Source organism: Atractosteus spatula, chromosome 20 (genome assembly GCF_055471065.1).
Source record: "Atractosteus spatula isolate fAtrSpa1 chromosome 20, fAtrSpa1.hap1, whole genome shotgun sequence".
In the NCBI taxonomy this organism is placed as follows: Eukaryota; Metazoa; Chordata; class Actinopteri; order Semionotiformes; family Lepisosteidae; genus Atractosteus; species Atractosteus spatula.
The window spans coordinates 5,095,049-5,117,978 of NC_142725.1; the positions used below are offsets into that span (position 1 = coordinate 5,095,049).

At 39.7% G+C, this 22,930-nt stretch overlaps 1 protein-coding gene across 1 annotated transcript; it reads right to left on the reverse strand.

Annotated features, from left to right (window-relative positions):
* Positions 1 to 8,363: 8,363 nt before the first annotated feature.
* Positions 8,364 to 15,386, reverse strand: svbp (small vasohibin binding protein). Its single transcript, XM_088938013.1, has 3 exons — positions 15,275 to 15,386; positions 13,394 to 13,525; positions 8,364 to 11,115 (listed from the first exon to the last, which is right to left on the reverse strand). The coding sequence occupies exons 2-3, from the start codon at positions 13,505 to 13,507 to the stop codon at positions 11,029 to 11,031; spliced, it is 201 nt and encodes a 66-aa protein (XP_088794139.1). The 5' UTR covers positions 13,508 to 13,525; positions 15,275 to 15,386; the 3' UTR covers positions 8,364 to 11,028.
* Positions 15,387 to 22,930: the final 7,544 nt, after the last annotated feature.

Consider the following 22,930-nt stretch of genomic DNA (forward strand, 5'->3'; position numbering starts at 1 on the left):
TAATTCCATACAGTTAAATAGCACATTTCAGGACACTCCACTCAAAGCGCTTTACAGGTAATGGGGATCTCCACCACCACCAGTGTGCAGCCCCACCTGGATGATGCGATGGCAGTCACCACACACCAGCTCTCAGTGGGGAGGAGAACAGAGTCATGAAGCCAGTTCAAAGATGGGGATTATTAGGAGGCCATGATTGGTAAGGGCCAATGGGAAATTTGGTCAGGACGCCAGGGTTACACCCCTACTCTTTTCGAGAAACACCCTGGGATTTTTCATGACCACAGAGAGTCAGGACCTCGGATTTACATCTCATCTGAAGGATGGCGCCTTTTTACAGTATAGTGTCCCCTTCACTATACTGGGGTATTAGGACCCACACAGACTGCAGAGTGAGCACCCCCTGCTGACCCCACTAACACCTCTTCCTGCAGCAACCTTAGTTTTTCCCAGGAGGTCTCCCATCCATCCTCCAGACCAGGCCAGGCTCACACATGCTGAGCTTCAGTGGGCTGCCAGTTGTGAGTGGTGAGGTGAGGGTGAAATGATTCCTGGATCACTGCTTTGTCACTATGCATCCTCAAAGTGATACTGTAACAGCATCTAACTCAGGTGTCTGTCTTCCCCTTCTCAACTTCTCAACCCTGTGCTTTTCTTGGTTCTGATTCTGACTTCTAATTTCTGACAGATGGTCTGATTCAGATTGATTCTGAACTCATTTCAGCATTCTGTGATCCCAAGACATTTTGTCTTGACTTTAAGTCAAGTGCATATTTAAGCACAATGTCAGTAAAAACCTTTGAGGAAATAAGATTGTTTTCCAACAGAGCAAAATGTCACAGCGTGACTAAAGTGGGTGACAGTTGTCAGGGACTGTACTGACTTGAAGTTTGCATCTGGTGGCCAATGGTTTTGATGTCTGTTTTCTCCCTCTTAACAAATCCTTCACATAATGGGGCAGGTGCCAATCAACACAGACTGAGTGTCACTCAATAACCACACAGAAAGGGCTGGCATGGTGAGGCGTGCGGACTGGACCTGGGGCAGAGAGGGCAGAGCTCCAGGACAATTGGTCCTCTGCAGTCAGTTTGTTAATTGACCCCCAGCCATCAGCTCTGCCTACACCCCATGACTGGACAAGGACACCCTCACCTCTCATAACGAGTCCTGAGCCCCGGCCAGGGAAGTGCTTTTTAAGGCCTCGGTAAGGAGGACTCAGAGGTGGAGAACAGCAGAATTTGGGGGCACATGGATTACACTAGTGGACACGAGAGAGGACTCCAACGTTCAAGGGGGATCTGCAGAGAGCGTTTGTGTCACGATTGTAGTCCCTCCCCCTTAAGGGCACTCCGGCTCTTTCACTTCGTACTTGATTTTGTGCACCTGCCTCCTGTTTCAGCCTCCTCCCAGCCCACCTTAAAAGCCAGACGTCCACTCAGTTTGGGGCTTTTGCATTGATTCCTGTATCGTGCGAGCCCGGGACCTGGATGCGCTTGGCTCTGTTATGGTTTTATTTTCTGTTCCTGTTCCTCTTCCCCGCCGGTTCCTGTTTTTATCCTGTCTAGTCTCAGATGGACCGCCCGGCTTTGGACTTTGCCCGTTTTGGATTCCCCGTTCGGACTACTTCTGGATTGTTTGCCCCGGACTCACCCCCCTGGACACCTGCGTACTTTGGACACGCCCCCCGTTTTCATTTCCGACTCCTGCATTCCTGCATGCCGGGGTGCTTGAGGAGAATAGCAATGCTGGACTTTTGGGACATTATGTTTTGGGTAACTGGGGGTCCATGAGGATTCATGCGTGTCTGTGAGTGCAAGTGTCTCACTCATGGGAATACTTCTTTTTTTGTTGTCCTTTGGGGAGTAGATAACCAGTAACTGATTGTAGCTGAAGAGCAATAAACATTACTACTACAGTTATGTAGTAATGCTGTCTTCTCTGGTCTGTGGGTGCGCTGGTGGCTCTGGGAGATATTAAGAACTTGTAGGGACTTGTGTCCTTGCAGCCTTAATGTTGCTAGGAAACATAATCGGCTACAAATTATCCTGCTCTTTGGGTTCACATACCAAGGTTCTATATATATAGTATATGTGTGTGTGTATGAGTCAAATACTTTAATTAACAGATTCATGCTGAAGAAGAAACAGAAAACACTTCAACTCTGAAAAACTAGTGTGGCACGTTACCCAAAATAGACTAGACAGAAGCCTGTGTGCTAAGGAATGTAAACTGGACACAGGGAAGGAAAAGACCTGACAAAAGACAATTTGGTATCCAACAAACAGAACCTAACAAATATGAATCACTTTCTGTGTATGAAAAAGGCTGTTTCCAAATTCTATTTTTGGTTTAAATCTGATTTTGCGCAATAACAATTTATGTCCACTGCATTTTTCAGGACAAATTCCATTTAAAAATTAGATGCCCAAGTCAACCTTATTTATTCATTTTAATATTGTAAAGAGCTTAATGTCTCCCTTTAGTCACTGTGTGCTGATGACATACAGATAAATTTCTTTCAGGCGTAATTCATTCTCTACAGACCCTCCTTTTAAACCTCTCCAAGGTATCTACATTAGTTGAAAATTATTTGATTACACCTATCTTTAGTTCACTAGGTTGTGCATCTGCAGTTGAGAATTCCTGAAAGGCACTGCAGACTCTGAAGAACACATGCAGGTCTTAGAAGAGCTCCAAGCTGCTCATCTGGATCATGAGGACAGTACCCTTGTCAGTGTCTTCCTTCTCCTTAAGAAACCTTTAGCTTCACCGGATCCATTCCCCCAATCTAGTAATCAGTGAAAGAAATAGAAAGATCCTCGAAAATGGTGATCACCCATCCAGCTTTGCAGCCTGGACTGACATCTCTGGCTTTATAAATTCATCTTCATGATGAGCCATTCATGGTAAAGTATGTGTTCAAGGCTAAGAGTGTGTAAGCCCACAGTGTCCATCGTGGGTTTGAGGTCCTTCTAGCTGTGTGGCGGGAAGAGAAATGAGTCCTACGTCTGGCTGCATAAACTGCACTTCCCCAAGACAGATGAGACAACATGTAGAGCTGTCTTGGCCAAAGGTATTTCTGAGGGGAGGGAATGTCTTGCTGCACATTAATTAGTGTAAATGTTGCTATTTACTTGATTGGTACAACTTGCTCTTAGAACTGCACTTAGAAATGTAAAGAACATTAAAGGGAGGCTTTGCCAGTAAAAGTGCTCTTTCAGAGCACAGGTCGAACCCTGTCATTCAGACATCCCCGGTTCGAGGACTGGGTCACCGAGCAGTCTGGGGCACCGCTGATGCTGGGTGGGCTTGACTCATCCAGTACATCCTCAGGTATCAGCCCAACAGCAAGCCGGGAGTTTCTCACGGATTGACAGTGGGACCTTATTTTCTACATTAAAAAAGTTCACACTGTACAAACATCCCACAGAACAAAAACAACACATCGGCTTAAAGCTGGCGCTTGCCCCTCCCTGGAGCTCTGTGTGAGGTAGTTTCAGCACTACTGTACAGCCAGCCTGCTCCAGAGCTCTGTGGCCAGATCCTCGTCCATCCGCTGCTGTGCCTCAGCAAGGTGTGGCCCCTGCAGCTCAGCTTTTCCTATCCTCGGACCCCAGCAGAGCGGTGCTGGTTGCGTTCGGCGCTTTGTCTGAGGCCCAGCCCCCGCTGGCTCCAGCTGGATCACCTAACAGCAACCACCAGCTGTACTAACAGCACTACAACACCTGGGTTTGACCAGTGCACATCCCTGTGGCTGGAACCTGGTCCCCTGGTCAGGAACACTCATCCGTACAGCCACCCTGGTGGACGACACCCTCGGCACCCCTTTTCAGCAAGGGGTGTGTATGTGGGATAGGAAAGAAAAAAACATTATAGATATTATGAAAAACAGGGAGCTATTGGGCTCATATAAATCATTTAGTTTAAGAACATGAGAACTTAAGAAATGTTACGGCCCTTGGCTAGTTAGTAGTTAATTAATCAGGGGATCTCATCCAGCTTTTTCTCAAGAGAAGCCAAAGTATTGGCTTCAACAGCAAGGCTGGGTAGCTTGTTCCACAGTCCCACAAATACCACGGGACTGAGCGCTTGTTGAACCAGGACACTTCAACAGGCGATTGATCTCCATCGTGCTGGAGCCACAGGACAGTTCTTGTTTGCTGGGAAATTCCAACTTGTGTATCTTACACTGCCGGAACAGTGCTGCAATGCCAATTTCTGTTTTCTGTTCTTGAATGTTTAAATTTGTGTATAAATACAATTTAAAGAGATGTAAACACAGATACACAGATTTTTAAACTTTAATTATACAGCATATCTTTTAATTAAAGAGATATTATGTGGCTGTGGTGTTTTTCATTTTTTTAATCACAGACTGGTGAACTGGGAGCAGTTGATGGAGCATCAAGTGAATCAAAAGGAAATGCAGAGTGATCCACATTTTGGGTGTAAATAATAATTGTGCAGCTGGAAGGGCTGTATATCTTCATGCAACAAGGAAATTTATTGCCAGCAAGTGGATTTTGTTCAGTGCAGACAGACGCTCTATTTTTGCCAAGAAAAGTCCATGATTCTCTCACAGTGCCATAAATGTCAGAAATACAGCACAAGGCAGAAGTGAGGGGGCAGGGTGGATGGTTGTGAAATGAATCCCATATAATCCTCTGATGGGAAAGGCCTGTCTGAATTCAATCTGCTTGATTTAAAACCCTGTGAGTGGGGCTTTGTCAGGTTCAAGAGGCACCACTGTCCTCTGTCCCTTTCATCTGTGTACTGTGGTACCATTGATTTCTGATGAGATACGGTCAGGTAACTACAGGAGGATCTGCAACTTATTTTTTTTTTCTCAGCACTGGAAAAAATAAGTTTTAATCTTCTTGCAAGCAGTCTGGAAGAGAAAAGCACTGTAAGTAAAAATGAGGAACTTGATTTTGTTGCCTCTTTCTCCTTTTCTGAATTGACAGTGACTTTTTCTTCTGCTGTTCTTACGGCTGCTGTAAGTCACACTGGCGATGTCAGAATGATCTGTAAGAACCCTAGTGTGCATTTCACAGTTTGATGAAGGTTTATTCCTGGAGATCCAAAAAAGGTCATCCTCTGTTCTTTTCTCCAAGTTTGGAAGACTGCAGGATTTGCAGTATGTTTTTATTGCAATTAATATCGTAAGTTACCTGTTCAGTTGATCCAACTGAAATTCTATTTCCATGGTTTTCTAAAAGGTTGTAAATCTGAAGTTTGTCAACCCTCCTAAGTAATGCTGGGTAATAGCTCTCCAGTTTCTAAGTTTACTTTGTACTCCGGATGTTACATCTGGGTTATGTTCTCAATCTATGAGTTATTGTTAGTGGTTGTGTATGTGAAATACATTTGAATGTAGAATGACTTTGGTATTCCAAATGTCAATCGATAATCCTAATTGTTTTTGCAATTAAAGCCTGGACAAATATAGGAATAAGGGAGCCATTGAGTAATTCTTGGCAGAAAACATAATGTATTTGTAGGCGGGGATCTTTTGTAGTCCACCTTGTGAGTTCAAACTGCAGGCTGTAACTGAGCACTGACAAGAGACAGTTCCAGAAAATAAAGAGCAGAAGATTGGTGTCTCTGGGGTTCTGCTCCTGGGCCAGCAGTGCTTGTGGCAGAGGTATTCTAGTACTGGAATACTGACTGGACCTGTCAGCTCTATGGCTCCAGTGTTCTTCTGAGGTGATGGCCACCAGCCCGTGAGCTGTAGGCGGCAGGCGATCCTGCTCTCCAGAGCACCAGGGGCGCACGAGCGTGGTGACCGGCTCTCATGACAGGAGCGGGAAAGCCAGCTGGGCCCTGCCCCTAAACCCCCGAAACCAAGGGAGGTGGCAGGAGGTCTGGAAAGAGGCGAGGCCGGCATCCAAGAGCAGTGACTTTGGCAGCCGGGGCTCATAGTTCCAGGCCACCGCAAGACCACAGTGGAAAGCAGAGTTCATTTTCACACGAAATGCCAATTAAACATGTATTTTCACAAAATAAATGTTGTACATAAAACACAAAATCCACAAATGCTCCAGGGTGGTGGTGAACAGCATACAAGAGATATTGCAGACATTCAGAGTCTTCAGTAAAGTAGAGACACACAAGTATAGTGCACATACAATGTGAAGTTCTGTGCATCTACTGCATATTCACACTTCATTTCCAGAACCACTTATTAGTGTCTGTATGTCCAATATAATCATGCATGAAATTGCACAGAGCGTTCTATTCATACAAAGAGTATTAGAGTAATAGAGAGAATGTACAAGCACATACATCATTATACATTATCTGTGAATCCATCCATTTTCTAATCCCTTTATCTACCCTGACAAGCAATGGGCTCAAGGCAGGCTACACCCTCAATGGGACACCAGTTCATCACTGGACAGACACTCACTCACACAAGGGCCAATTTTCCCAGAAACCAATTAACCTACCAGTACGACTTTGCACTGCGGGAGGAAACCGGAGCACCTGAAGGAAACCCAAACAAACACAGGGAGAACATGCAAACTCCACATAGATAGCACCTCAGGAATTGAACCCAGGGCCCCAGCGCTGCAAGGCAGCAATTCTAATCACTGGGCCACCGTCCTAATCCTGTACATTAGTTAACAATTAGTTAGCAGTAATTTTACACACTTATAAAATGTCTTCTGACAGAACACACACCAGGGATTCGCAGCCAGTGGCCCTTCTGGTAAGGAGGTTTGCTGTAGCCAGGTTTACCAGAATTCCCATTTTCAAGTCTGGATGGAACTCATAAAAATCCAGTGCAGACTTGCCCCTTCTTCAAACAAAAGACCCACCATCAAATCATGGATTTATAGTCTTTGGATGTAAAACTTCTGATGTAATCCGGGACATGCTCCTCTTGACTGTATGCTGTTTAACCTTTCTAATACAGTACTTTCTTCCCCACCAGTGCTTCATTCCCTGTCTGTAATTTGGGGTTAAATGCGGTTTGTGATGCATTCGTCCACCACCCTGCATCATGGCAAGACTTCGTGTTTTTATACAGCCCGTCCTAGACCTGCTGTTGCTGTGTGGGAGGAAGAGAGGAAGAAGGAAGGAAGAAAATGCCGAAGTAGAGAAGGAAGAGAGAAGAGAAGAGGGATACAGACGGGAGTAAGGTTGATTCCTGTCAAGTGAGTGGGAGCACACTCCATACCATAAATCCTGGGCTTTATTGTCCTTGAATGCCAAAACCAACAGGCAGGAGTTTTCAGGGAGGCAGCGGTGACAGTTTTATTTGCTTTATTAAAGCAGATTCGTTTTGTTTTTCTCATGCTTGGTCAGCCATTTAATGCTTGGATCCCTCACTCCAGTGCAGACATAACCCAGACTCTTGCCTTTTGGGTTCGAATGGAGTGAGGGGGTGTGAAGATATAAGCAGGCAAGACGTGTCCTCTGACTTTCATTCCCACTAATCTCGACTTGCTTTTTGAGGCCTCAAGTGTGTCTTTAAAAGTTGAGTGGGAGTTTGCAATTATGATCGTCATATACTCACCTGTCAATTACAAATAATGAATCAAACCTGGTCAGAGCAGTTTACAGAGGTAGGAGTAAACTCTCCGCAATAACCCATGTGAACACAGCACAAACACGCAGACTTCACACAGCCAGTCCTAGCTGCAATAAAATTCAGGATGCTGGAGCTTTAAAAAGGCCTAATGAAGCAAGTACTACAATATAAGGAATTAATTATCTCAGTTAATGTAGGGCTTGGCTGGAAGGCAAACAAGAAGATACAGGAGTCCTCTGAGACCAGTGGTGAGAACCTCTGTGTTAGACAACTGTAACACAACATTGCAGATGCACAAAGGCTCAGAACTTTGTCCTGTGAACATACAGCTCCTATTGTCTTACTGTGCATTTCGATTAGTATGAAACTAACAAGTTACAGTCTGGAGAAAAGCAATCTCCGTTACTGAGGAAAAGCAAAATAAATTAAGAGTCTGGAGATGCATTTTTTATAATTTAAATAGAACATTTTTTGAAAGCCACTGGATCATTAAAATTAATTGTAGCTGTTTTTCTTTCCTTTACAATTCTACGGTACAATCTGTACCATTTTATTTTGCTGTTGGCTTCCTAATTCTGGATGTACCTAGACAATTCTAGTACAGTACGTGGCTGCATAACACAAAAGAAAGCCATTGGACTGCTTACACCTGCACATTGTCCTGATGTTACTCTGCATTAAGGGAACTTAAAATTTACCCAGTTACTACAGTACACTTAAGAATTTTATTTAACTTATTACGGAGCATAAGGTTTTACAAGCCATTCCACACAATTTAACTTAAATATACTGAATTTCTAAAAAAGAAACAGACTATACATAATAATCAAGAAATTAAGTTTATTAAGTTAAAATAAATACAATAACACAATTCTTCAACACAGAACAATAAGAAGTAAAACTGCATTGAAGCCTTTATGGCTCAGGAGTCATCCTTCAAAATTAAGAATTGTAAGTGGATTACAGCAGTAGCTGCGAATATTGCATCAGCTATATCTCCTAAGGCTACAGGTTAGATTTTGCATATATATTGTTTATGTTTTCTCTTTAAAAGCTCAGTGCCCAAAAGAAACCCTTGCTTGCCACTATACAGTTATCACGATTTTGTTGTACTTTGGTTTTAACCTTTGATAAAGCCACAACTTTCACAGCAATTATCTTTTCTAAATGGCATTACGTTTATTAGCCTTCATGAAAAATGTAAATGCAGAAAGGGAATTGGTATAAAATTGCATATGTAATTTTATACCACAGAATATATGAAGTCATTATAACCTGTTCCTTCAAATGAACCACTGCCAACTCACCCATTTACTGTGACTAAGGTTAGCTTTTGACATAGAAGTTAACAACAGCATTTATCTAAAAAGCAAAAAGACAAAGTTTCAATCATTAGAACACACTCCAAAAAAAAGGAACATGTCAGTGGTAGATGGACAACTAACTACTACCAACTGACATGTTAAGATGGCCTTTTTTGTGACCAAAGGCTGATGATTTGCATAATAAAGTAACTGAGAGATTATGAGGGACTTAGTTCCAAGTAGTCTTTTCCTCAAGTGCCGAGTTCAGCAATAAATTAGAGGGCCAATCTTATGTAAGATGAACTGGATTGAAGATCTTCAGGATCACAGCTCAGGACCCCTGATCTGGAGTTATAAAATCAACTGATAAAACAGAAATGAGCTGCTCTCTTTTGTGTATTAAAAACAGAAATGCAGTAGGCAGAAGATTCTCTCTATAATTTTCATGAGAATGGATATTGTATTATCACAGTGTCGAGACTGAGGCTGATTCCTGTTTTTAAATACACACTCTATTCCCAGTTTCTCGTAAATACTAATTCCCAATTTGAATTCCATTTGCAAGACAGATCTTACTGTGTAAATGAGAACATGTGTTGATGTAGCTGTGTAGTCCACGCAACCACACAGTTCTAATTTAAATCTGTAAGTACGTTTGACAAGCTGTATACATGTTGCTCAGTAATGCCTTATATAATGAGATGGAAATGGAAGACATTAAAAGGGAATAGTAACTGAAATTGAATTTAAAAGGATTTTGAAAATGGAACTGGATTTCAAAAACTGAATGCATCTCTGCCAATTGTGGTGTACTCGGGTTTAAAAGAAGAAAGTTATCCAAGACTGTGAAAGCGCACAGTCTCAGAGCATAAACAGAGGGAACGGATTTTACAGTGTTTATTTTTAGGCTTCGGAATCACCATAATAGTAAAAGCACTTATTTTTCTAGCCAGGAATAAGAAAATTTATAACACTGGCACATAAAAGTGGATGCATCGAAAAGATTGCACAACAGTTTCCAATGACATTTTGTGCAAACAATTGTCCTGGCACAAAAACTACACTATTCTGATCTTGTGAGTTTGGCCGATGCCTCCTTCAGGTCAGTTCACACTGCATTAGAGAAATTCACATCTGAACCAGAACTTGATTTGCAATCGTTATTTCATTTTTCATTATTTGTAAAATTCTAGCCAAGGAGTGGGCAGAATAAACACAAATTAATCCCCAAGGTTTATATTAACACAGTTAAAACATTATAGCACTTTTAACAAGCTGGCAACTAAGACAGTTTACCACTGTCTCTCCAAAAGAGGGATTACAGTGATATCAGAAATAAAACTTGTGATAAACTGGAACCAGTCAAGAAACTCACAAGATCAGCAGCAGCAATTCTCAATTTAAGAGCTGTGTCATAGTTACTCAGGCCATGTGATTTTAGCAGTGCACCTCCAAACAAAGTGACTGCGAAATTTAAGTAAATTTACAAATTTACAATTTGAGTAAATTTACAACAGATGCATTTTCAAAGCAAAAAAGATGTCCATCATAAAAAGAAATTAAGTATACTACCCTGTAGCAGCTTACTGAACACTATTAGAGCCTGACCTTTATGATACACCACAATAGCATTTTAATCATTTTTTTAATCAGGAAACCAATAGAAGTAATGGTACATCCCATCTCAAAATATAACACATTGTTACAACAATTCAGACAGCACGTTTCACCATGGGAGTGAATAAGATGTAACAGACCAGTCTACCACCAAAGGTTCATCCCGGTTTGTCTGTTTAAATATTTTTAACCTAACTAGAGACAAAATGTTCAGCTTTCAGGTGTGCACTACAGGGGCAGTTTTTCAGTTAATGCTGCATCAAACTGAAAAGGTTACACTCCACTGCCTCTTTGTGATAAAAAGGGTGAAGATCTCTTCATCAGAAATGCGCTGCTCTCCTTACCAAGAAGTGCATTAGACAACCCTACGAATACAGACCGCATGAATAAAACCCAGACTCCGCTGTAAAAAGTTGCCTGAAGTTGGGGTTGAACCTGCACACATAACAAGGCTGCAACAGCTAAAGGAAACTGTAGATTCCCTGTGTGATTGGCCACAGGTGAAATCTGTCAGAAAGCTGGCTTCGTCCCGCAGTTTTGCTGCAGGTGTGTCCAAATAAGGCCTCTTGCTCACTGTCCCTGTGACTGCATCTGCTTGCAGAAAGCCTCAAACTGCTGCTGCTCCAGTTCAGTCATCACCTTGTTCAGGGCGTAGATCTAGCAGGACAGGCAGACAGGACACTCGTCTCAGTTTGAAAGGAAGAAAACAAACACTGCATTTTGCTTGTATCACTCTGTAAGTAGTAATCAAACTTTTCTTTTCTAGACTTCTGTCAGCTTAACCGCATCTAAAATTTGGGAAAACATGGACCGACATAACTTGTTTTCTACCAAAAATCTAAAATCTCAAAATCTCAAATTCTCAAATTCTTCAGCATCAGAAGTTAAGTCACCGTGAAGCGTGAACAGGCTTGTAAGACGAGATGATCTGTGAAGAGAAACTCCCCAAATTTTAAAACATCAAGTCCAATAATTCTGTGTAATGTCTGCACTGGCACTCATTACACTCAACACAAAGAGCGCACTGCGGGATAAGATGTTAAACTGAGATCCTGACTACTTGGTCATTGGAGATCCCGTGTCCTGATGTGGTTCTCTTCCTTTTTGTCTGATCATAGTATGGCAAGTGGTAGACAAACAGTAAAAGTGGAACAAGGTAATATTAGCACTTCTCTGTTTTTCATAATGTAACTGTCTTGACAGGTGATTGACCCTTAGCTTTTCCTCAATGTTCGCATATGTGAATCCACATTCTGGCAGACGTTCTGCAACACAACTATCTTATATACTATATGTAGTATAGTCCAGCAATTATGTTAAAATCTACTGGGTACATTTTTATCTGTATATTCAACCCACAAAGCAAGCTTGTGGGGTTCCATGGGGCAGAGATTTAAATTTCACTCCTGGAATAAAATACAGAACACAAGATGCAGAACAGTGGTGCTGGTCTCTTGTCTCTATACCCATTTAAGGAGACCTTGAGAATCTTTAGAACTGAATGTTTTAAATCTTGTACAGAAAAAACTATGGAAGGACTGACAAAAGGCATCTCAATGGACTTCTTGAAAGTAAACCGTGATTCATGAACCAGTGGAGACAAGGGAAAGAGCATTTAAAACTGAGAACAGGAGGCACATCTTTACTTAATGGGTTGTGGAAGTATGGAACTGGCTACCAGCCTTGTAGGGGAATCTGATATCCTGGTTTCTTTCGAGAAAAGATTGGATTAATTAGCTACTTAAGTGCCAAATGAGTCAGATGGTCTCTATGTCTAAGATTGCCTTAGTTCTTACGGTTGCTTAATTAAAGGGGAACTGTAACGCTATTTTTATATTTTGGGGTTAGAAAGATGAGTGCAAATCAAACCACAATAAAAGTATGTAATGTACACAGTAACTTATAAAACCTCCAATTTAGATGACAAAATAGACAAAATTTCCGGTGATGTGAAGCGGTGCTATTACACTGTGAACAAGCAGGCTAGTGAAGACATGTCTTTTAATCCAGTAGAATTAATGCTCTTGACTTCGAGACAATCTTTTCTTGATTCACAAATAATTGCTTAATTCGAAATTTGTCAAATTTTTCTGTACCTTCAATGAATTTATTTTGTTACCGAGATCTAATAACGAGTCTGAGAAATTGGGACTGCAGTTCCCCTTTAAGTGGAGTTAACATACTGTATTTCCATCTGAGTGAACTGAATTTTTAAAGCACCCTGTAGACTGCAGGACTGCAGTTCTATATGAACAGGGCTGCAGATCCCCAGTGTAGGTGTAGGGTGGCCACCAGGCAATAAACTGGACACTTTCAGACAGAACAGAAGTTTGAAGTTACTGAAACTGAAAGCAAAAAACCTTTATACACGAAAACAAAAACATGTTCTAAACATATCAATCGCCTCAATACTCTGACAATAAAACAGTCAAAGGAAATAAAAACAAGTAGTTGCAGGGTCACTATCGATACCTATTATTCATTTTTCTTTTTTTTATATGACCTGCTGCGATCAGCTGTTCATGAATCCCGTCACTGATCAGAACAAGCACAGCTGTTCAGTCACTATTTGGTTTGGGAGATCAGTGCAGCTTGGAGCTATTGATCAGTATTCAGTTGATAATAAAAAGCAAATTTCAAATAATGGTGATTAAAACAAAATAATTTAAAGATGCAGTTTAACTGCTGATTTTTGTAAAACCATATGAAGGTGGGATATAATTAGCTAACAATGATCAATTCGAATTCTGATCTGGTCCAGGTGTCCACTTTTCTGGGGTCTGGTTGCTATAATATTACATGACATTCAGGTTCCAGGAAGGTGATGCAAATCTCTCACACCAGCCATGTGCTGCCTGCCACTGAATCTATTCATTTTGCTCCTCCTATATTTTGTTCAACAGGTTCACATGATCCAAGTATCTAAAGTCCAAACCTCTGCTCTCTGTCGTTGCTTTAGTTCCTGTTGGGCAGATTTCTGTTTGGCTTTGTCCCCGCGATTTGGGGTCTCCTTCTGTTTCTGCTTGTCTTTGCGGCAGGCTGGCTCCATGACTGCTTCTCCTTGGGTCTGGGAAGAAGGTGACGCGGGGAGAGAGAACATGAATGAGACCGTAGGTTCTCTATGATCTAAACTGAATACTCAGCATGAAGCAGTCATGCTGTAACAAGAGCAGGACAAATTCAAATTTAGACCCAAGAGAACTGAGACCATGAAAAAACAGCCGAAAAATAAGACAACACTGTATTAAACATTTACAGGGCGCATCGAGATTTATTTTCACCTGGTAAACCACGACTCATTGGCAATCACTGTTCTTAGACTTTGTTTTACTACTGTGACACTCACAGCAGTACTTGAAGGATGATGATCATGCATGTCTAATTTATTGACAAAGAATCTCGATATAGTTTACTAATGTATCTTTGAATCTTACAAAGCACTTTTACTTTTAACTCACCTGTATGATCTCTAATAATACCGTACAGATGTTTACCAAGAAAGTGTTAGAAATCACTTCATAAATTACAGGAAGAATCCTAACACTCAGGATCTAGGGAGCTGTGGCCAAACTACTGAACACTGACTGCCCTCCCGGTTTTACAGGCCAGCCTGAAACCAGCAATTTGTAAAGATTAGGAACATGTGAGATTGGATCAATGTGGTACTGTATATTCAACAACCAATTTTATTCTTACACAGCACCTTTCAGTACAGGGCATTCTAAAGCAATTTATATAAATTACACACATAAAACAGTAAACAGAATATACAGTAAAACCAGATATAAGTGAAAAATTAAAAGAAATAGGTTAAGATTTAACTTAAGTGTTTCAATTAAGTCAGAAACAGCATTAAGTGATCCATGAAGACAGCAGGTGTTGGTGCTTTACTTTCAAATCATCTCTCTGCTGTTCAACTCAATAAAACCCCCTTAGTGAGATAAAAATAAAATTGTTTAGAGTGTAGAAATTGATCGCTGGGTGACCCTGCTGAATTTTGGTTTTCTGGGACCTAGCTCCATAAAGTCCAGATACAATTATGCTGGGACCACTGCAGCTCCCAGGAGATTTCCTTTCTGCCCGATTCCTCTCCTTCGCTAGTGGGTATCTACCCAAGGCGCCTTACAACTACAGGACTGTAAATAGTAACAGTAACTCCTAATGTATAAAGCAAATGTGGAGTGATTAATCCTAGACTACAATACCACAACACAGCAAGTACAAAAAAATCTTAAAAGACCAATGTGCCATGGTAACTAGAAATAAAAATAGTATTTTTTAATAATATTATTTTTCGCGGACCCCTCCTCAGCTTCTGTTGTTTCGATTCTTATACATTTAAAAACAACTCACGTCATAAATCACTCCATGATTATTTTTACAAACATGACGATATACGGTACATCGAGTCTGTTAAGAATTCCATACTAGATGCATGTAAAACATCGCGTTATTTTATTCCACAGCTGTCAAAATCTCACTTGTTCTGTTTTGTCAAGGAGGGGAATGTTGTCCATTTTTTAACAACCTGTGGAAGTAAAAAAATCTGGAACAGGAGGGAAATCTTTTTTACAGAGTATGCCTAACTTAAGAAAAAAAACGTTTTTTTGGTGTTAAGACAAAACAAGATACTCTTACAGAAACTGTCTCTTGTATCCATGCAAGCAACTTTCGTTTTAAGTGTAAGTAAATGAAACGTAAGTGACGATACACTGGACCGAGACCTTGACATTAAGCTCGTCTATTTGCAAATACACATATCAAAGCCTTACAGATATTAACTCAGAAATACACCATGTTATTAAAATAACACTACCTTGTTTAAAACCGTAATACCGCGTTACTTCGATTTTTCTAGCAATGAATTTTCAACCAGTCTACTCTCCATTCAGTTGTGTGATGCACTTCCTAGTGTGTCGCTGTAATGTTTCCGGTTGCCTAAAGGCCTCGTTCACTACGTTCCGCCGCTTGGGAAAGGTGAGTACATGAGCTGGACTGTTAAGGTCACCTTATTATTGGATTTTTTATACGGTATACTCTCTGGGTTTAATAATGACTTTATCAAATAGTATAGTCTTATTTTAAAAATGAAATTAACACATGTAAGGCAGGGGTCTCCAGCTTTGAAATTAGTTTTGAATTTTCAATCGCCAGTAAATTAATTTTAAAAGCATATTTATGGCCTTAATGAGGTTTGGGGAAGTCTTCACCAGTATAGTCTTATTGTGTTATAAATGATTTGCGACCTTCTTAGAAATGTCTTATAGTTTTTCTTATAAACCACAAGCTTGTGCACACAGAGAAGACGAAAACCTGCAAAACCCTTAGCAGATTTACCACAAGAGGACCCCCTTGTTACACGATAAACCAGAACGAAACGTTGAAAGTCATATTCTCTGCACCTTCGTTGTGTATTTTAGACTCACAATACCAACCCCTGACTGGTCGTGTTTAAAAGACTAGTCGTTTACCACTTTAGTTGGTTGTGTTGCAACCAAAATGAGTTTGAAGAAAGAAAAAACGTGACTACAGTTAACTTAGTTATAGGAAACTGTTTACCAGACACTGTGACTGATGTCTGATGTCACACAGTGTCTGGTAGTTTGGTTGATATTTCGTAGGTAAATTAAGAGCAATATTATAATTGGTAAAGTGCCAGTGAATGCTAATTTAAGAGTGTCCATGGCAAAGTCATTACGTTCTGGTTTCTTTTTGATCCCTGTGTATTTTTTTCTAGTCTTATTTTGTCCAGTTTATCCATAAACACTTAGTTTACAAAAAACGCCTCTGCATTAATTATCTTTAGACCGCAGAGAATTATAGTTGGATGCATTACAATATAACACATTCTATTGTTTCAATTCTCAACTGTTGCGTTTTTAATACATATTAATTTAATTAATACGCAGATTTAATAAGTGTATATTCTATAAATACTGTCTATATCACAGTATGTCCTGGTTTAAACTGTGTATCAAAATTGACATTAACCCAGCTCCTCGGCTGTATATTTAAATTATAAAGAGACATGCTTCTTAAATTCGGCTAAATGAAACCCGCGGTCCTGATTAAATCATATTGTCTATCGACCCATCAATAGCACATTCCAAACCCACTAATGGGTTGATGCAGAAACCCTCTGGCACACGGGGTGGCCACGGAGTGACATATTTGGAATGAGCTGCTGCCGTGTGGGTTGAGGTTTTGATTGAATCCGGGCTAAGGCATATACATGTAACGCAATCACCCCGAACCAAGGCAGACCCCTCGCCCCCAGCCGTTTTTTCGGTTTCAAACGATTCGCAGATTTAACACCATCAGTTTCTAAATGGTATACTAGTTCATACAAGACGTTACGCCACATGAAGTGAAAATTTAGACGTACATCTTTAGGCTTTCTAAGCTACAGTTGCAAAGCAAGTTTTACATGATTCTGTTTACTTACAATTAATGTGAATAATTAGTGTTATTAATATTAATATTTGGAGTCTTTGTTTCAGATGTAACAACAAGACGAATAGGTGTGGCTTTCAGTTTTCAGATTTCAGTATTCTGCTACTAGAATCTTTTCTATTCTGTTATTTACTGTATACTCTAAAGTGCTGAGAAGACATTAAATACCATTTGCTAATCAAATATTTATGCTGGAGAGCATTCTTTGTGTTGGATAGACATAAACAGTGCATCCGTGATTGATCATTCTGAACTACCAGCAATAGCTTTTTATTGCTATTATTTATTAGTATTTCCATGCACTATTTACAGATTACCTCATGTCACAAATTCCTTTCATTCACCCAAAAAATTGCTTAGTGTCTCTTTGTGGAAATGATTTTTTCCCAATATGTGAACTGTCTGCTTTTCCTGAAACAGTTTGATATTGGTGTACTTACAATATTTGTTCTACTACGAGTCTGTTTCATATTTTTTATGCCTATCACAGAAAAACAAACAAAAAAAACAGTCCCATAAACCTTTTTTCTGTCTGTCGATTTTCTTTGAAAAAACATACTGTGTCAGGGACAATGTTGTTATCCAATTAAAATGGGCACTGGCAGACAGTTTTTCGAAGTTTCACGTTAGTACACTAGTGGTAGTTTTTGGCTCAGGTCTCTTGTACATAACAGCTGAACTGGGTTTTGGTCTGAGATTATCCACCTGTTGGCAGTATTCCACATCTTAAGGGTCGTGATTTCGGTCTGTTTACTGAGCTCCAAGAGAGAGACCTCTCTAAAACACTGCTGTCATTGGCAAAGTGTTTTTTTTTTTAGTTTGGTTCTGCACAAACAATTTCAAAGGCCCCTAAAGTGAGCCTTTATTGACAAGTTTCTCCACTGGAAATGAAATCTAATAATGTCCTATACAGACACCGATGGATTTCTTAAAAGGATAATAGAAAAGTTTAAAGGAAACTCTAAAGAAAACAGAAGCCTTGTGTTTGGTTTAATTTTACACAACACGTTCAAGGCCAAACATTTTAGTTGAGGTTAAGTTTGTTTTTACAAGGGTGCTATTAAGAAATTTTTCTACCACCCTGTACTGTTGACAAAATCTCTGCATTTCCTAAATTAAATTCAGATACTGACAGAAGCATGCTAAGAGTTACAATTAAAATACGATCCCATTGTGTAAACACGACACCTTTCAGAGCATTTTAGAATTCTGTCTCATTGTAGTGTTCATAATAAATCACTAAAGATTTGAGATTCTTAACAGGTCTTGGCAAAAATAAATATCTGTAACTTGAGATTATCTGTCAGATCTCTGAATTTCGTAGCGTCTGCTTTGGATAATATTTGTTTAATATACATGTAAATAGCAATGAAAACTTGACAAAAAAGGCAATGTTGTGTTCCCAGTCAGTGTCATCTTAGAGCTCAAATGACAAGTACATTCATATGTCTGCAGTCTCCAGACACAGCAGAGAGGCACTAATAATTACTTGGACTAATCAAGTGGCAGTTGTTCAGATACCCAAAGACCACCCAGGGAAAAAAAGAAAAAAAGTTTCTAATTACACATCGCTGACTAAACTTTATTATGACACGCCAGGGTGGTTTAAAATACTGTTTGGAGCTTAATACCAAAGGAAATTCCAGATACAACTGCAATTGCAACTGCTAATGCTTTAATTCAACTTGAGTACACTTGAACAGCCAAGTCATAACTCTCTAGACTAAAATATTGTAGAGAACCTCTGTGATCATCGACTGGCTACATATGAATATCACAACTCTCCAATCCTCAATCATTTTAATCTGAATGTATTTTCAAGTTGCCCTTATTCATTGGGATTTCAGAAAAGAGCTGACTTTATTATTGATTGATCCGAGCAGCAACCTATAACAAAGAGGGTTATGTTTGTTGTATCGAATAAGTAAAAAGTAGGTACTGTACATGAACTGACCTAAGTGGCAGGGCACATAGTAAAATGGGAATGAAGAAAACACAAGTCAATATGTGCTGTTAGTAAAAATTGACATGATACAGGGTGCACCGGTGATACAGGCTTGTGTAACCCAAGGGGTTATATTATAACTAGTTTAGGCTAGTTATGCAGTACTAGGGAGCAAATGTCAAATGCTAACTTACAATTTAATGAAAGGATGCCCCTGCAAAAGAGTTTGTGCAGGTGGGAACAGAAAGTATTTAAAATGGATCAAAGTTCAATGCTACACAAAGGAAAGGAAAGACTAGAAATGTCTTTTGTCCAGTCCTCTGTTTTGAAATGATGCCCATGATCCAGTCAGTGCAGGCTCTCCTGTGTGCACTTTAGAAAGCCCTTCATGAAAAATAATAGGCAGATGAGATGGAAAAGCTGAGATGAAAAGCTCCAAATGTGGAGGCAGGAAAGATTTAAAAAAAAATACCTGGAGATTCCAAAGTTAATCTGCATTCAGATGTGTTACGGTGACTTATGGATTCACAGCAAGCACAGGATCCTCTATGTACCCAGGCACAATGGAGTATTAATGTATATTAGCTTTAGGCTTAAGACCTGAGGTTAGCAAGAGTGCAGGAATCCTTCACTATAATCAGACACATCCAGGTATATAGTATGTAAGTATTGCCCAATATTACCCTGCCAGTAGACATAAAGCGGTTTCCACTCTTGAACCAAGAAATGACGTTTCTAAGAAATTGATTGAAGGAAAGAAAGAAAAGGTTATCCTTTGTGCAGTTATTTCTTCACCTCTGTACCAGGCTCAGTGACGTAACTCCAGGAAGCACCTACAGCACATGTCACTTGTATGATCCATCCATTTTCTGAACTCCGCATATTCCCGGTGAACCTACCCCTGTCACGAAGCGGCGCAAGGCAGGATGCCACTCGAGACAGGTACACTTGCCCTGGACAGACCACTCACACACAAAGCAAGAGACACCAGTTAACCAAATGAACATGCGTCCACATTTGAATCTAACCCAGGACCCAGCATCTGTGAGACAGCAGTGCTACCTGTCGTTCCATCATCAGGCCTTTTATTTATGTTTAGCATTACGGAGCTTAGCATTAGTATTTTTAGGAGAAAAGACTTGTGAGACAGGTTATTTGCTCAATACAGTACACGACTCTTACCATATTCATGTTATTTTTAACTTATCTTCTAGTCCCTTTGAAAAGCTTAAAGCTAAATTCTCTTTCTGAATTGATTATTTGATATGCAGGCTTAATCAAGCAGCTTACCTCATCTGGTTTAAAACTGGATTTGTCAGTTCTAGACTCTGTGGTCAAACCCAGAGCATTAAAAGGGGTGATTCCGTTTGCTACTTTGGTGACTTCTGTAAAAATGTTTTAGAAGCATTTTCTTTAAAGAGAGTAACATCTGGCGACAGGTAATTGATGTTGTTGTGTTCTTTTTTGCAGTGAATGCCGCAAGCATCGTAAGTGGGCTTTAAATTTATTATGTCACATTCCATTGTGCTTTTTTAGATTCCGACCCTGAACATATAGATGCATTTTCTCTGTAATAATAACCAGAAAAGAACAGCTGATCCTAAGTAAAACACACGGTAGGCTCCTCCAATACATCTTCCATCGGGCAGACCAGCTTAAAGCAACTCTAACTCTTTAAGAAAAACAGAGCTCCTCATCTGGGTGTCTGGAGGGCTTTTGGTTGCCTCTGCCTGGTATGATAAAAAAATGAAAGACAGAAATGTTGCCAGAAAAAAAAAATCAGTGTGGTTGGTCCGCTTTGCAGCAGCAATGTTTAGCACATGCCTCTATGGAGGTGCCACCTTTGCCTTCTGCCTGGTGTTTTGAACTACTTTTATTTGTGAGTAGCAGTCTCTCCAAATATGTATGGCGTCATCAGTGCTGACTTTATTTGTTTGCTTCTTATGAAACAAGTCAACGAGAAATGTGTTTGGAAAGTGAAAAGTAGGCTGTGGGTAATAAGAGAGGCAAACTTGGTCATCAGATGCTAAATCCATTTTTGGTTCTCAGTTTATCTCTTGCTAAAATCTCTTGCTTTGGGAAATCAATGTTCTGCGTTATGATTGTGAAGGATTTCTAACTGCTGTATGCATTCAATTGCATCTCCACTGGAAGATGTGAGTAGAGTACTCAGTGTCCCCCTGCTCTGGCTTACATGGGCAGTGTGCACACCCCAGCTGGGGACCCCTGGAATAGCACAGGGGATAGATGTATTGTTCCCAATACATTCTTTCACAGCTTTCCATAAGAAACAGCCATGACAGAGCAACTGTTTTCAACTTTTACTTTCCAGCTCTAAATTTGATTCAAGTCTTTTTCTAGGGATCATCCTGCAATTTCCTTTGCTGTGTGTATGGCTGATAAAAAACACATTTACATTCCTCTTTGTGTTTTCAGTAGTCAGTGCATTTGAAACAGCAACACTCAGGCACCCAAAAAATTAAATAAGCTGTGGAACGTCTTTTTACTGAAGACTGCAAATTTACCTATAAATACAAAGTGGAGGGAACTTTTGTGGAGGAAACAGAAAAGTCATAAGATAATGAGCTTTGTGGCAAAAAGTAAACTTCCCTGACATCATAGGGCTTTTAATTTGTATATTATGATTTATAGAAAAAAAGACTTGATATAATTGGATGTTTAATTATTTTGATTTATTGAAAGCAACTGATATTTTTGTTCTCTGGGAATAATGATCTCCTGTTGTGTAGTCTCCTCCTTCATATGAACTGATGTCAGAAGGACTAGATTGTCAAAGATTTAAAACCTCAACAGTACCAGCCCGTGGACGATTCTGAGAAATGAGCTGTATTAATTATTTAAGTTCAAGTAGGTAACTGGGTCAGCATGCGTAGGCTGCAAAGGAACAAGTAAAGGTTTATTCCATGCTGAAAAGAAAAGAGACACAACGTTTCAGTTGTGGAGCTTTCTTCAGGTGTCAGCCTCCACAGCCAAAACAAAGTGTCTCTTTTAATTTCTTTTCAGCATGTATTTATTATATTATATTATACAAAAAATCTAAAAAATGCAGTCTTCTTTTAAAACTTGCTGGTTTAAACAGAAAAGCCTTTTTTCTGATTTAACAGAATGGGATGAGCTAACTATATTCATTTCACTTTGTAATTAATTTTAGTTTCTGCTCTGAAGCTGAACCATCTAATATTCACATGAATAATGTGTTGGATATGTACTTAATTTTATTTAATATTCTTGAGTGAGCAGATGGGTTTGTTGATTGAGTAGTTGGTTGCCTTGGGATAATCAAAAGCTTACAGTAAGTCATGTAATTTTCACAAAGGTGCTCCAAGTTATGTGTTCTCAGCCCTCTCTGTCTGGTTGCAGCAGCTCATGAAGGCTATCACAACATTTAAGATAAGATAAGATCACTTTATTAGCCATATACAATTTCTTGCATTAAGAATTTGTATTTTCGCATATCCCAGCTTGCTCTCCATGAGACACACAAGCAGTCTGTTAATTTCACAGCAGTCTGTCCAGAGGCAGATCAGGTCTAGGTGTCTGCACTACCAGGATTGTGTTAATGCTAAAAGAGAGATCATTTTCACAGTATGTCACATTGAATGCTGAAAACATACCATGACCATGATTCTTTTATCTGTATCTTCTGCGAGTTTGTTTGACATGTGTTTCACTTTTGTGCATCAGGATCATTTTTTATTACACTTGCATATAATAATAAAGCATTTTATTTGCTAAGGTTATGACTTGTTTTCACTATGAGCAAGTGGTGTACAAATATTCATCGACGACTATAATGAGAAATCTGCTATGTATGTGTATTATGTGATGTGCATATACAAGTCCATGCCAGGTGCAGTCTGTAAAGAAACTTTTTATTCTGAAAATATATCTGCACACAGCAAATCTATATACAGCATATATTATTTAAAACACATTTTTGCTTAATTGATGCCACCTATCTCTTAATTTAAGTGCTATTTGATAGTCAATAGATTAAATTAAATAAAACTCTCTAACAGATCTTTCATTTGAACAGAAAGACTTGGCCTCTCT